At 41.0% G+C, this 15923-nt stretch overlaps 1 protein-coding gene across 2 annotated transcripts in view; it reads left to right on the plus strand.

Moving 5' to 3' along the window:
• Nucleotides 1-15699, plus strand: part of LOC142842221 (zinc finger MYM-type protein 6-like) — a 32320-nt gene extending 16621 nt beyond the window's left edge. For both annotated transcript variants that reach the window (XM_075959083.1, XM_075959084.1), the window contains exons 10-11: nt 9966-10110; nt 12514-15699. In XM_075959083.1, coding sequence (XP_075815198.1) covers nt 9966-10110; nt 12514-14342 — 1974 coding nt within the window. In that variant the 3' untranslated portion in view covers nt 14343-15699. The remainder of the gene's footprint in view (nt 1-9965; nt 10111-12513) is intronic.
• Nucleotides 15700-15923: the final 224 nt, after the last annotated feature.

Consider the following 15923-nt stretch of genomic DNA (forward strand, 5'->3'; position numbering starts at 1 on the left):
GGTCTACAAGAGCTAGTTCCAGGACAGGCTCCAGAGCTATAGTGAAACCCTGTCTCGAAAAACCAAAAATAAAATAAAAAATAAAAATAATTTTAAAGAGTGAATAATATCAGATTTGGCCGACTATCAGGATCACAGGCTGTGGTTGTAGTCCAGTGCCAACCATCACTTCAGCAGAATTGACCTTGACCTGCTGAGCTATGCTAAGTTCCCTCATCCTTTCTCAGTATCGTGTTTGAGCTAACGTAGACCGTGTTAGGTCTTGACTTAGTGATTTTAGTGACTTTTTGTTTGAATAATTAAAAGTCTTTTTTTGGGGGGGGGGGCATGTTTTGAGACAGGGTTTCTCTGTGTAGGCCTGGTGGTGCTGGAACTTACTCTATAGACCAGCCTGGCCTCTGCCTCTGGAGTGTTAGGTGTGTGCCATCACCGCCTGGCTTAAAAGTTTTTTCTTATGTGACAATGCCATTCAGGTGTTATAAAATGATGACGTGGACCGCAAGTGTGTCCACTATTAGTGTCTTTGGAGCAGCAGGTATTAGAGATGATGAAAATCTACACAAGGACCAAACCGCTTTCTGTGGTATCTAGGTGCTCTTAGACTGGAGTGTGTCCTGCACAGTGTAAGAGGGAATTCTCAAAACCCCAGAGCAGCAGAGCAAATTAGGCAAACTACTTGCCTAGCTTAGAAAAATTATAGCCAGACAAATATAACAAAATAAGTGGGAAAAACTCTGGCAATTCCAGCATGAATTATTTTTGATGAAATGAAAGTAGTTGAACATCAAAATGACTCAGCAGGTAAAGGCGCTTGCCACACAAGCCTGACCTCAGAACCGAGCAAAGATGTAAAGAGAGAACCAACTCCACAAAGATGTCTTCTGGTCTTCACATGTGCACGGTGGTACTCGCATGTCCCCACATCACATACACAACCAACAATAATAGTAAGTAAAATACATTTTAGAAGATAGGTGGTGACAGGGAGGCAGAAGTCTTATTGTAAGTCTTAGTGATCTTCCTGGGTTTAAAGCCCATTGAGGTTTTAATACGTAAATGAGTAGGCGGGCTGTATCTGCTGTCACATTTGACCATATTATAGCAGTCATTGCTTTTTGTTTGTTTCATTCTGGGTTTGTTTTTTTTTTTAATTTTCGAGACAGGGTTTCTCCGGTGCTGTTTTTGGTTCCTGTCCTGGAACTAGCTCTTGTAGACCAGGCTGGCCTCAAACTCATAGAGATCCTCCTGCCTCTGCCTCCCGAGTGCTAGGATTAAAGGCGTGTGCCACCACTGCCCGCATCGTTCTGGTTTCTCTGTGTAACAAACCTGTTTGTCCTGGAACTCGCTCTGTGTAGACAGGCTGGCTTTGAACTCAGCCACTTGCCTCTGGGATTAAAGGTATGCACCAACATGCCAAGCAGCAATGATTATTTTTGAAGGTAATGATCCAAACATGGGTTGCTGTTCCATAGTGAAAAAGAAAAAGTTGGGAAATATATCTGTATGTCAAAGATCCTTAGTCGGGGATTCAAAGCACACTCGTGTCTGTCTTCAGCAGATGTCTTGCCTGGAGTCACTGTTGTAGAAAGGTAACTTGTCCATTTTAGTCCCCGTAACTCTCCCAGTATTTATCATATTGGAAGGTGATACTATCTAATTATTTTTAGACAGTATATTCATTAATGAAAGTCATTAAATTAACTTGTACATGTTATATACTAAATCATTTGAAATTATGTGATTAATCACTTGCATCATTAATTATTATGCTATTAAATGTACAAGTAAGATTTTACTGTGTATAATTAATAAGTATTATTAACATGTAGTTACAGAAGTGTTCTATATAATTTCTAACAATGTGCAGTACTGGTAATAAATTTGTGTTCTCTGAGAATACATCCTTCTAGTGTATGTATGTGGGACAATTGGTCTTGAATTATGCTAATTTTGAATTATTCAAAGTTTTTAGGAATATGCACCTCATTTAATACAGTTACCCTATATATGTTTTTCCCATGTGGAGTATTTCTGTAATCACCTCTCATTTAAACTATGTTACTGGGGGCTGGAGAGATAGCTTAGCAGTTAAGAGCAGTGGCTGCTTTTCCAGAGGACCCAGGTTTGATTCCCAGCACCCAGACAGCAACTTTTTTTTTTGTTTGTTTTGTTTTTTGAGACAGGGTTTCTCTGTGGCTTTGGAGCCTGTCCTGGAACTAGCTCTTGTAGACCAGGCTGGCCTCGAACTCACAGAGATCTGCCTGCCTCTGCCTCCTGAGTTCCTGAGTGCTGGGATTAAAGGCATGTGCCACCACCACCCGGCCAGACAGAAACTTAAAACATTCTACTCTACTTCCAGGTAGGTATTCATATGGTGCATAATCATACATGCAGGTAAAACTCCCATACACATAAAAATAAATTTAAAAATATTTTAAAATCTGTTACCAAATAGCTCTGATTGATTCAGTTTTATTCTATAAAAATATGATGCTTGTATGCTATGACAGTTTTAGAATATTTTGTTTCTTTGAGAATGTTAATGTGAATTTTCCTCAAGTTATTTAAGTAATTTGAATTATGTAGAATGTTAAATATAAGGAAGCAAATCTGCTGAAGTCACCAAACTAACACTCTCTCTCTCTCTCTCTCTCTCTCTCTATATATATATATATATATATATATATATATATATATATATATATATACATACACTTTATGTACATTGGTATTTTGTCATGAGTGTTGGGTCTCCTGGAACTAGAATCACAGACAGTTGTGAGCTGCCATGTGGGTGCTGGGAATTGAACCTGGCTCCTCTTGAAGAGCAGTCACTGCTCTTAACCACTGAGCCATCTCTCCAGCCCCAAACTCTTAATATAATTCTAGATAGTAAGTATTTTAGATTTTGCAGATTGGATGTTGTCTGTTGCAACTGGAGGATCTGCCACCTCTGCTGATCTAGGTAGTGCCAAAGTAGCTGCAGACAACATGTGGGCAGGTGCATTTCAAGTCTAACTTTATGTACAGAGCAAATGAAGGTGTGCTTTGCCAAACCCTGACCTGTGGTATTCCCACCATCCAGAATTAGGTTTGTCTGTTTGCTTCTGTTAGTTACTGTTCTATTGCCGTGATAAAATACCATGACCAAAAACAACATAGGGAGGGGTAACTTTGCAAATAAGCTTCTCTTTTTACCTTCTTTGTTGTTTTTCCAGATTATACTTAAGGTTTAGAAGCAGAGGAGTCACATGATCTGATTTATGGGAAGCAGGGAGGTTAGATTTTGTTATTATTGGTTCTTCTGTTTTCATTTACTTTGTCTTTTCAGGCTCTTCTTGAATTAGCATCCTCCTGACTCAGTCTCCATATTGATTGGTGTTTTTTATTTTTATTTTATTTTATTTTTTTTGTTAAAATATTTATTTATTATGTATACAATATTCTGTCTGTCTGTATGCCTGCAGGCCAGAAGAGGGCACCAGACCCCATTACAGATGGTTGTGAGCCACCATGTGGTTGCTGGGAATTGAACTCAGGACCTTTGGAATAGCAGGCAATGCTCTTAACCTCTGAGCCATCTCTCCAGCCCTGATTGGTGTTTTTTAAAATTTTGGGTTTTTTTTGGTGAGCTCAGCTCTGTAGAGTATTTTTCTAATACCACATAAACCCAGCACTCAGCAGCAGGAGGATGAGAAGTTTGACACCATCCTCAGATATATAGCAAGTTGTAGGACAGCATTGTCTACATTAAGAAAAAAATTCTGGCAATAACTGCAGGGAGATAGTTTGGATGGCACTGCAGCTATTCAGCAGAGCAGAACTAGGGCTTTAAGAGGCAGAGAATATTAGAGAGAAGGGTATGGGGATAAAAGGATTCTTTTAAAAACATACTCAAGACAGCTATTAGTCATCCAAGAGTAAATACCACATAGAATAGACAGGTGGATATGTGTCCTGGGGCTATGGGGTAGGAAAAATCAGTCTGGAAACTATTTATATGGACGTGTTGGCACACATGTAATCTCAGCATTTGGGAGGCAGAGGTGGAAGGATCCCCCTAAGTTCCAGGCCAGTCTAGACTACATATCAATACTCTAAAGAAAGAAGTAAGACAGGAAAGGGGGAGGGAGTCAGGGAAGGAAAGAAAGAGAAGGAAAGAAAGTTAGCAACCTACAGGTACGCAGGATGTGGTTCAGTGTAGAGCATTACCTCACACATGCCCGGCTTCTGATAGATTGGATTGCTATTGTCACTACTTCCACCACTTAAAAAGTAAAGAAAAACTAAAAAAAAAAAAAAAAAAAAAAAGCCACCACTGTATAAAGACAATGTGTTTCCTGGTTTCATAATGTTATCAGAATGATATGCCATTTAAAGTTTCTGAATTACTTGTTTCTGGAATATATATATTTTTGTGATCTAACAAATAAGGCTTGCCTGAAGATTAGAGTGCAGAGCTAAGCCTCTAGAGGCCAGGGAGTGGTGGCACACACCTTTCATCTCAGGGAGACAGATGCCGAAGGATCCGTCTCTGCTAGCTCAAGGCCACCCTAGGCTGCACAAGATTGAATCTGTCTAAAAGAGGTGTCTAAAGGAGAAACTGTGCTCACACTGAGGTGTGCTGGGATCACAGGCCTTTAATCCCAGCAGTAGGGAGGTGGAGACAGGAGTGATATGGTTGAGTAGAGAGAAGAATATAAGGCGGGAGGAGATAGTAACTCAGTGCAGTCTGAGGACAGGATTCCCCCTTTGGTCTGAGATTTCAGGAGAGGTAAAAGGTCTCTCTAGTTGCTGGCCGCACTGCTTCTCTGATCTCAGCTTTCACCCCTTAATTTCTGACTCTGGGCTTTTATTAAGAACAATTAGAATTTGTGCTATCCACACATGCACACACACACACACATTTGATCATTTTTTGACGATAAAACGTGGTATTTCAGATCAGTAGGAGAAATATGGATTATTTAATAAATAATAATGGCACAAGTAAATAATCATATAAAAGACAATATTTTGCATTTCTACCAACCAGTTTTAACCAAAATGAAGTTCAAATGGGGATTTAATTGTAAGAAGCAAAATAACTAAGAAATATGTAGGAAAAACTCACAAATATGTCATAAAACTCAGAAATCATTACAAAAATCTCTAAGGAAAATTTGGCAATATCCCAGACTGAAAAGATAAACGGGCTGGACCCGCTGGCTCACCACACATCTAGTCCCAGCTCTTGGGATGCAGAGGCAGGCAGAGAACTGAGTTCAAGGCCAGCCTGGTCTAGTAAATTTTGTGCCACCTGGCACTACATAGTGAAACTGCCTTAGCGGGGAAATGAAAGGAAAGTGGGTAAATGTAAAGGTTACAGAATTTTTGCTATTTTGTGAGTGCAGTGTGTATTTAGGGTTGAACCTGAAGCCTTGGCGTGCTAGACAATTGCTTTATTACCAACCTATAATATCCCAACCCCCAAAACGAGTTTTTTTTTATAATTATTTATTTATTATGTATACAATATTCTGTCTGTGGGTATGCCTGCTGGCCAGAAGAGGGCACCAGACCTCATTACAGATGGTTGTGAGCCACCATGTGGTTGCTGGGAATTGAACTCATGACCTTTGGAAGAGCAGGCAATGCTCTTAACCACTGAGCCATCTCTCCAGCCCCCCCAAAACGAGTTTTTAAAAATGTATAAAGAGAATAAATAAAAAAGACCCAACAATCACTAGTAACAGGCAAGAGTGTCCATCAGTTTAACAGACCTGGACAAAGAAGTAGTTCTTAATAATATTCAACTTTATTGTTACTGGGAATGAAACTAAGCTAGGTGGCATATTCCTATAATCTTATCACTTAGAGGCAGAGGCAGGAGGATCACAATGGTTTTGTGTTGGCCTGGGCTATCTAGTGAGACCCTGTATCAGAAGAAGAAAAAAACTGAGGCAGGAGAGATGGCTCAGCATTAAGGGCATTTGTGTTACTCCAGTCCCAAGGCATTGATGGGGAAGCTCTGTCAACCAATCACATCTAGTTAAGGCTCGGCTACCTGGAGCCCAGGAAGAAAAACTGGGAGGACCCAGGTGTGCTCGCTCTCACACGCCCTCTCTCTGCAGATAGGAAGTCGGACCTCCCACTTTTGTAGCGTGAGTTTTCCCTTATAACCATTAAAATATAATTGTTATTCTTGAGCTGGCCTGGTTATTTATCGTACCAACCTAATTCGCAACAGGGCATCCCAGTACCTCTTCTGGTCTCTGTAGGCACCATGCATGCACATGGTGTAAGACATACATTCAAGAAAATACTCATAATAATAATATACAACACTGAGTGCTATTTGGAAAAAATTAATAGAAAGGAACTTAGAACCACTGTTTAATCATATTGACCAAGATAAAAATGAAGATCTATGGAGGCATTCGCTGCTAGGCATATGAATGGGTAAAATTACTTCAGAGGATTTTAGTAGAAACTAAAGAAGTTTTAAAATGCAGAGCCAGATGTGGTTTATAATTGGTTTGCATTGTTTCTAATAGCAGAGGCTTGAAACCCAATTTTTCCATCAGTATCTAGGGCCATAGATCACTCTGGAGTTATATGAGTTGCCAAAACATAATTTAATACAAGCAGAGTCTGAAATGTGCCCTTCCCATTTCACATCTGTTTACATAGCCTAGCTAGTAGTAGAGTGTCCTGCACACACATACAGAGGCTTTGGTTACAGTTAAAGTAAGTATGTTGTATTCATGTAATGGATTACGATGCCTTTGTTAAAAAGAATTAGGCCTGTATGTATAGGCTTCTGGAAAGAAGGTGACATAAACCTTAGAATAGCACACCTTCATTTGTGCCTTAAATACATGTCTATCTGCTTGTCCATACATAGAGAATAGCCTGGAAAGGCCACCCTTAAGTAGGTGATTCCCTATGAAAAAAACTATTGGGGAAGAATTCTAATGGGAAATTATTTCCAGTTGTTCACTATTGAAGTCTTTGAGTTCCATGGCACATGGCACATTAATTTGAAAATATACATAGAGTTTTTTGAGATAGGGTAGCTGTCACTATGTAATTCAGGCTGCACTTGAATTTGGGATTATCCTTCTGTCTCAGCCTCCTGGGTGCTGGCATTATTGGCTGTGCTTCACTTTGCCTAGAAAAAGTTTGTGGGGTGATGGTGTTGGTATTTGAGACAGGATCTTACAGTGTAGCCTTGGCTATCTTGGAAGGCACTTTGTAGACCAGATTGGCCTTGAATCCTAGAGATCTTCCTGCCTCAACTGTCTTTTGTGCTAGAATAAAAGACATGTGCACTATGATTCATGAATGAATTTTTTAAGAAAATGGTAGAAGTTATGATGGACTCTTCATAGACAAGGGAATATAGGTCATGTTACACACGAAGAATAACTCTCTACTCTAGGCTGAGTATCCACTGGGAAATAGTCTCAAGTAAAATACCCTCACATGTATTGCTTGTGGTCACACAATTAGATACAACTTTTTTCAAGAGCAGTGTGCCAATGCCACCATAATTTAAATCACACGCTTTGGATCGACAGTAGCACTCAGACTTTTATTCTACACATGCACTAGCACATGTAGAGTGGATTTACGTGTAAGGACAGGAGTCATGGCATTGATTGTAGTGGCACAAGGCTTACATTTATAGACAAGAACTCTTGTAGTTACTTCTGGCTCATTTAGTAATAGAATACTATCTGAGGGGCTGGGCAAGCCTCATACAAAGTCATGTAAATATACTTCCAAGGTAGCTTGCTAAGTAAGAGTAGGGTGCTGAAACTTGCCATGTGCTGCCATTGTGGTCAAATGGCACTGATCTGTCAGAAGCTGGGAGCAGTGGTTATTTTCAGAGTTGAGTCTGGGTTGAGGACAGTCAGTGTGTACACACTTGTTTCTCTTTAATTTTTCACTTCCTGCACATATGTGGGAGTCAGAGGACAACTCTGGGGGCGGGGGATGGGATAGGGTGTCTGTTCTTCTCTTGTACCATAGAGATCCCAGGCATCAAACTGGGGATTGAACTCAGGTGGTCAGGCTGGATGGAAGAGCCTTAATAGCTGAGCCAGTTCATGCAACCTGGCTTGCTCTTTTTTTTTTTTTTTTTTTTTTTTTTTTTTGGTTTTTCGAGACAGGGTTTCTCTGTGGTTTTGGAGCCTGTCCTGGAACTAGCTCTTGTAGACCAGGCTGGCTAGAAACTTTGTTTACTCCCTGCTCCCTAACCCTGCTTTTTCCTCAGCAACTCTTTCCACTACTTAGACTTTTAAGTTTGTTATATGATTATTTTGCTTGGTTTTTGTCTTATTTGTTTTTGTTTTCCAAGACAAGTTTTCTCTGTGTAGCCCTGACTGTCCTGGAACTCACTCTGTATACCAAGCTGGCCTCTAACTCAGAGATCCACCTGCCTCTGCCGCCCGAGTGCTGGGATTAAAGGCACGTGCCACCATCCCCTAGCTAATTGTTTGGTTTTTGTGTCTCCTTCTCTGATCAGGACTCTTGTTTGTTTGTTTTTTTCTGTTGTACCCCTAGGGCTTAGACAGTGCTTGATTTATGGCTTACTTACATTCAGTAGATGTTTTCCGAATGAAATAAATGTGTTTTAAATAAGTGTCCTGCTCTGTTTTCTTTCACTTTATTTTATGGAGATATGATCTTTGTTTACAAAAGTTTTATTTTTTCTTGTAAGTTCCAGGTAGTCAGATGTATTGATTTTTTTTTTTTGCTTTGTTTTTACATTGCTCTTAAGAATACTTTCTTTCAAAGCTAGGTGTTGGTGGCACACACCTTTAATCCCAGAACTCTGGAGGCAGAGGCAGGCAGATCTCTGCCAGACTGGTCTACAAGAGCAAGTTCCAGGATAGACTCCAAAGCTACAGAGAAATCCTGTCTAAAAAAGCCAAAGAAAGGAAGGAAAGAAGGAATGAATGAAAAAATACTTCCTTTCTGGTCATTTGAAATTTTCTGGGCTTTTTGTTGTTGTTGTTGTTGTTTTTGTTTGGAGACAGGGTTTTTCTGTGTAGTCTTGACTGTCCTGGAACCAACCTGGACTCAAACTCAAGAGATCCACTTACTGAGAGCTGGGATTAAAGCTGTGCTTCACCAACACCCAGCCTAGTTGAGATCTGTAATCAATAGAGATTATATATTATTTTGTGGAGCCTGTTTATTTTTAAAAAATAATTACCCTTAGCAGCAAATGTTTTTTCTTTATTTGGCTATTTCAGTTGTATTTTAGGCAGAGTAATTTGTGTGTGTGTGCGTGTGTACTAGGGATTGAACGGAGGGCCTTACCCATTCTAGACATAACTGTCTTCCAGAATTTTTTTTTTTTTAGAGAAACAATGAATGGAGCCTATGCTGATTAGGAGTTAGTGGTTGTCTTAGTTATTTTTCAGTTGCTGTGACAAACACCACGGCCAAGGCAGCATGTAAAGGGGAGCATTTAGTTTGGGGTACAGTTTCAGAGGGCTAGAGTTGATGATGATGGGGCAAAAGCATGGCAGCAGGAACAGATGAGATCCACATCTTGATGGTTTCAGAGCTTTGGTTCATTACCTTCACGCTGTGACATGGTGGTGCAGGCAGCAGTGCCTCTGGAGATGGATCTGAGAGTCCCACATCTTGACCCGCAGGCAACAGGAAGTGGTCCGTCCCACTGGGCATGGCTTGAGCACATATGAGGCCTCAAAGCCCACCTCCACAGTCACACACTTACTGTAACAACAGTACGCCTTCTCAACAAAGCCACACCTCCTAATAGTGCCACTTCCTCTGGGGGCCATTTTCTTTCAAACCATCACAGTGGTTTTTGTTATTTTCTACCTCAAAGTGCTTTCTGTTTGTAACTGCTCTTCTACAGGATAACACACTGCTTTTCATCTGATAGCAGTATGGTTGTTGGAAAGTTACTAAACACACTGGACTGTGGATTTGTTTCTAACTAGGGAAGTACACTGGCAGCTGATGAGACACTCCAGTGTTTGCAGCCTCGCAGGCTTCAGAAGAACAAAGGCATATTGTGCAGGCCAGGCACACAGACCAAAGCTACCTCTTGCAGACCACACACCCACCATGTTGCATGCCAGACAGGTAAGTGTCCTGGCACCTTGTATAAGGTTTGCTTTCTGACCTTTTTTTTTTAATAAAAAGGTAAAGACAGCAATTCTTGAGTGTGAAATGTTAGCATGCTACAAATCCATATGCACATAAAATACTGTGTGTAGAGTTAAGCATTTCACACATGTACATGCTCTCTCAAATGTGTAGATAAGCCGTTATAATTACTGACATACATATTTGCTTAAAAGAATTTGTGATTGAGCCTTAGTTCTTTCTCTTTCTCGCTCTCCTCTTTTTAAACGCTGCATTTAATTATTCAGTTACCAGTTGTTGAGAGAACAGATAATGCTCTGGTGTGTTGGTGGTAGAAAATGTGAGCTCCTTCATGGGAAGCTGTAAAGCATTGCCCCAGTCAGTGGTGGTGCCTCACTCCCATATTCCTGTTTTCAATTACTTTAGTAGCTAGCTAGCTCTGCCCAAAGTTGTGTGTGTGTGTCAAATTCAGAGCTTTGCGTTGATCACAGAGCTATAGCCTAGGTTCTTCCATTTTTAACAATAACCCTGTCTCACAGACTAACCAAAGGGGCTTCTGAACATTGGGGCTCCTCCACAGACCCTGGGTTAGGCCCAAACCACACCTAGACACCTATTTTCACAGAGATCCTTTATTAAGCAGGCAGAAAAACAACAGCAAATGACCTTGCAGGTGTAATTTATAAGAGGAGAAAAAGGGGAGGCCTATGAGGCCTATGTTAGAATGGGATAGGATGTGGTGGTAAAGGAGATAGAGAATGAGAGAGAAGGGAACAAGAAAAGGGGACAGGGGTATTTGTCCCAGAGGAACAAAGGACTGCCTCTGGAGAAAGGAGAGACAGATGTGGCCCATAGGCAGATGGCAGTTTATAAAGGTAAAATGGGAATCTCTGTGTTAGGATGAGGTGTTTAATTTTAATTGGACATGTTAATTAGATGAGCCAAAGGAGGCTTCTGATTGCTGGACTTCAGTACTTTGACAGCTGGACCTTGGTAGTCAGCCTTAGGAGGAGGAAGTGGCAAACTAAGGGAGTGGACCTTGGTGACTAGTTTTAGGAATGTAACCTAAAGATTTTTAGCAAGGCAGAGGGAATGAGGGAGGAGAACAAAGCCTGCCAGAGCCATGCTCACCATGCTCAAGCTGGCCAGGTCCCTTCCCTAACCTATATGTAAAATGCCCAGTCTGGAGCTGGGTGTTGTGGTGAGGTTACTGTACTCCCAGCTATTTGGGAGACTGAGGCAGGAAATCTTGAGTTCAAGGCCAGCTTGGGCCGCACACCAAGAGCCTGTCTCTAAATAAATAGATAAAGCTTACTCGCTAAAAGTAATCATTGATATTTTACATAGGGTGCCTTTCCTTTGGTAGGAGTCAAAGAGAATTCTTGAGCAAATTTGATCATCTTAATTTCTGTTTAAAATGATACTGTCACTTGTGTGCATCAACTTCTGTACACCTTCACATTTAAAAAGTAGTAAAAGATCCGTGATCTGTGGACATCTGGTATGTGTGTGCTTATTTTTTTTAAATTTCTGGGTTAAATATGGACTACTTTCTATGTACTGTTGTAAATGGCTTTGTCATTTGATATTGGATTGAAAACATTTTACATTGATAAAAATGTACACACTGAAATTCTTCGTTGTCTACCTCTCCCCCCCTCTCTCACTGTTTTTGTTTGTTTGTTTTTGAGATGGGTATCTCATGTAATGTCACAGACTGCTCTCAGACTGGTCCTCTAGCTGAGGATGACCTTAAGCTCCTGATCCTCCTGCCTTTGGCTCCTAAGTGCTGGATTACAGGAGTGTGCTACCATTCCTAGCCCTTCTTAGGGATTCTGTTGTATTTCATTTTGTTTGTTTTATTTTGTACTTGTCTGTACATGCTTGGGAGCATGCCACAGTGTATATGTGGAACACTTGTAGAAGCTGTTACATCCATCCACCTTGTCAAGCTTGGTAGCAAGTACCTTTGCTTGCTGAGCCATTTCACTGACCCCTGCATTAAGATTCTTAAAAGAGCCTGGTGGTGGTGAATCCCGGCACTCAGGAGGCAGAGGAAGGTGGATCTCTCTGAGTTTGAGGCCAGCCTGGTCTACAGAGCAAGTGCTAGGACAGCCAAGTCTACACAGAGAAGCCATGTCTCTAACCCCCACACTCCCAAAAAGGGCATAGATGGTAGTATACACAGTACAATCAAACTCCTAAGATTGGCCTTTAGATTTTATATGTAGTATGTTGTTTTATATTGATGCTAAGGATTGGATCCAGGGTGACATCTCAGATAAAGTGCTACCACTGAACTGTTCTCTAATCCCTAAAGTTAATGTTAATCCATCTTGCTAATGGAATTTTGTTCAGGTTTTCATAACACAAGTGTTCATATTTAAATATTTCCTTCAGATTTACCTCTGCCAAATGGGGAAAACGAAGAACCTGATTCTCCACTTGCAAAGAAGAAAAGAGTGGACTTTATCCAGACTTGTGATGCAGAATATATAAAATCTGGTTTTATTATCTGTTCTGAATCAAAGGAAAGTCCACCAAGAGCACAGTGTGTCATTTGTGGAGAGATCTTACCTCAAGAAAGTGTGATGTCAGTCAGTCTCTCTAACCATTTGAAGGAAAAACATTCTGAGTTAGAGAACAAGCCAGGAGACTTTTTTGAGGAAAAATCACTTGAAATCGAATGTCAAAACAGTCCTTTAAAACAGTGTTTACTAGTTGAAGAGTCGCTTGTGAAAACTTCTTATTTAATTGCTTTCCAAATTGCTGCCAGGAAGAAGCCGTTCTCCATCGCTGAAGAATTAATTAAACCGTATTTAGTAGAAATGTGTTCAGAAGTTTTGGGTTCAAGTGCTGGAGACAAAATGAAAACCATCCCTCTTTCCAATAACACAATTGGATGCAGGATCAACAAGCTGTCTGCAGACATTGAAGACCAGCTGGTTCAGAAGGTCAGAGAATCCCAGTGGTTTGCCCTTCAGATAGATGAGTCAGCGGAGACCTCAGACGGCACCCTTCTCCTCTGCTATGTTCGCTTCATCGATTATGCATGTGGGGATGTGAAAGAAGAATTGTTATTTTGTACTGAAATGTCTTCTCCGAGCACAGATCTTGAAGTGTTTGAGCTAATAGATAAATATATTGATAGTAGATCTCTGAGTTGGACCCATTGTGTTGGTTTCTGTACTGATGGGGCCACAAGCATGACTGATAGATGTTCTCGTTTAAAGTCAAAAATTCAAGAAGTTACCAAGAATGCAGTGACATTCACACACTGTTTCATTCACCGCGAACACTTAGCAACAGAAAAGCTATCTCCATGCTTACATGAAATCCTTTTGCAGTCAGCACAAATTTTAAGCTTTGTAAAGAACGGTGCCTCAGATTCACAAATGTTGACGACTCTGTGTGAAGAGATGGGATCGGAGCATGTGAACTTACCGCTTAATGCTGAAGTTCGTTGGCTGTCGAAAGGAAGAATTTTAACAAGATTATTTGAATTAAGACATGAAATTGAAATACTTTTAAATCAAAGGCATTCAGATTTGGCCAGATATTTTCAAGACAAGGAATGGGTTGCAAAGCTAGCCTATTTAGCAGATATGTTTTCACTTATAAATAAGTTAAATTCTGCTCTCCAAGGGACCGTGGCTACTCTTTTCAATTTGTATAACAAAGTCGACATATTTAAGAAAAAGCTAAAAATGTGGGTGGAGCGCACACGAGAGAATGATTATGACATGTTCCCTTTGTTTTCTGAGTTCTTGGACTCCTCAGACGTGAGTGGGAGAAGCATCACTGGCATTATTGTTGAGCACTTAGAAGGACTTGCTCAGGTTTTCCATGACTGCTACCCCCCACAAGAGGACTTACGTTTGGGAAATCTGTGGCTCGTTGATCCCTTTGCCAGTCACCAGAATAACAACCTCACTGACTCTGAAGAAGAAAAATTAGCGGCATTATCTTTGGATACGAGTCTACAGTCAGCTTATAAATCAATGTCTGTAACTCAGTTTTGGGTAAGCGCAAAGACAAGCTACCCAGAACTCCATGAAAAGGCAGTGAAACTCTTGCTGCCCTTTTCCACCGTCTGTCTATGCGATGCTACCTTTTCAGCCTTGACTGCATCAAAACAAAGGAACCTGCTGGGTTTTGGTTCTGCCCTAAGACTTGCAGTCACATCATTAGTTCCAAGGATTGAAAAGTTGGTAAAGGAAAAAGAGTAGTAGCCATATTGCTTATCGTCAGAGTCTTTAATTTTGTGTTAAATTTTGTATAAGTATCCTAAAATACATTTGCTAATGTATTTGTATTTTCAGTGATTAAATGTTTTAATAATTTTTCCTTTGTTGTAGAGGGATTTAAGAGTTATGGAACTTAAACATAATTATGTATAATTTTAATAACACAAGGGAGAAAATTTAGCCTTTATATTGGTGATTGCTCTTGGGGTTTCAAAGGAAACGTCTTGCTTAGGGAGTTCTCCAAAAGACCAGGCCAACCTGCTTGTCCCAATACATCAGTTAGAGGTAAGCTTTGGTGAAGGCCAGAGAAGGACTGGGTTAGCGGAGCCAGGTTGAGGAGAACGGGTTGACTCAGTGATCCCACTTCAGCCCTTTGTTTGGTTTTTTGTTTTGAGACAGGGTCTTTCTACATAGCCTTGGCTGTCTCGGAATTCATTATGTAGACCCACTGCCTCTCCCCATCTCCCCATGCCTCCCTCCCCCAGTGCTGGGATTAAAGGTGTTGGACTCCTTAGTCCTGAAGGGGCTGACAGGGACCTTGAGCTCTCATAGAAAAGGGAAACAGTCGAGGGGTGGGGTGTGCCTGACAGTGGATCTTGGTGCGGCTAGTAATCTGATTGGAGACGCTCCCAATGTCATCACTTGGGAGGAGCAGTCTGGCTTCTCTAGGGTACAGCCTCACTGTAATGGCAGTTGCCCTCATTTAAGCCTTGCCAAGCTCCCTGTTGCTTGGAGCTAGTTTTGGTCCTCTACTGTACATTATGTTTATGGGTCAGTTCTGGGTTTCCTAGAGTTCAAGGTAATTACAGGAGAAAGTGACCCGGGAAGAAAGTGGCCAATCAGAGCTCGGGGGGATAAAACAGACTTAAGTTAGGGCAGCCACCAGTGCTCACTCCCCTTTATGACCAAGTGCACAGGAACCGAAGGCCCATGTCATAGTATCATGGCACAGTTTGACTGTTCGGTTTGCTTTTAAAAGATGTGAGAAGTTTTAGGCAGCCAAGCCAGCAGCCCTCAGAAAGTTACAGATGGGTGGAAAGCAGATCCAGCAGGAAGTAGAAGCAGCAGCAGCTTTGGGGGCTCCTCTTGGACCTCTAGACCAGGACTTGGAATTTTTTTGTGGGGAGTTGGGGGAGATGAGGCTTTGCAATGTAGTTGTTACTGGCCTATTCTTGCTGTGTAGTAAATCCATGCTGGCAGTGAACTCTGGGCAGTTCTCAAGCTTCATCCTCATTCCGTAATCCTATTGGGATTACAGGTGTGCGCCATCACGCTTGGCTGTAGCCGACGTTCATAAAAGGTCAGATAGTAGGTATTGTGTGGCTCATTCAGTGTACAAATGTACTGTTGGCCAACATTCCTTTATCTGTGCACACTGAGATGTTATTTTTATGTAATTTCCAAATGTGAAAATTCCTTGAATATTGTTTAGTCATTTTAAGATTATTATTAATAGTATTAATCTTTTCCTTTTTGGTGTGTGTTAGAACCAAATACTCGACACCTGGCCAAACGTGGCCCTTTGTTTGCTGATCTGGATAAATACCTGAAATCTTCAAACAT

The sequence above is a fragment of the Microtus pennsylvanicus genome, unplaced genomic scaffold (assembly GCF_037038515.1).
Source record: "Microtus pennsylvanicus isolate mMicPen1 unplaced genomic scaffold, mMicPen1.hap1 Scaffold_290, whole genome shotgun sequence".
In the NCBI taxonomy this organism is placed as follows: domain Eukaryota; kingdom Metazoa; phylum Chordata; class Mammalia; order Rodentia; family Cricetidae; genus Microtus; species Microtus pennsylvanicus.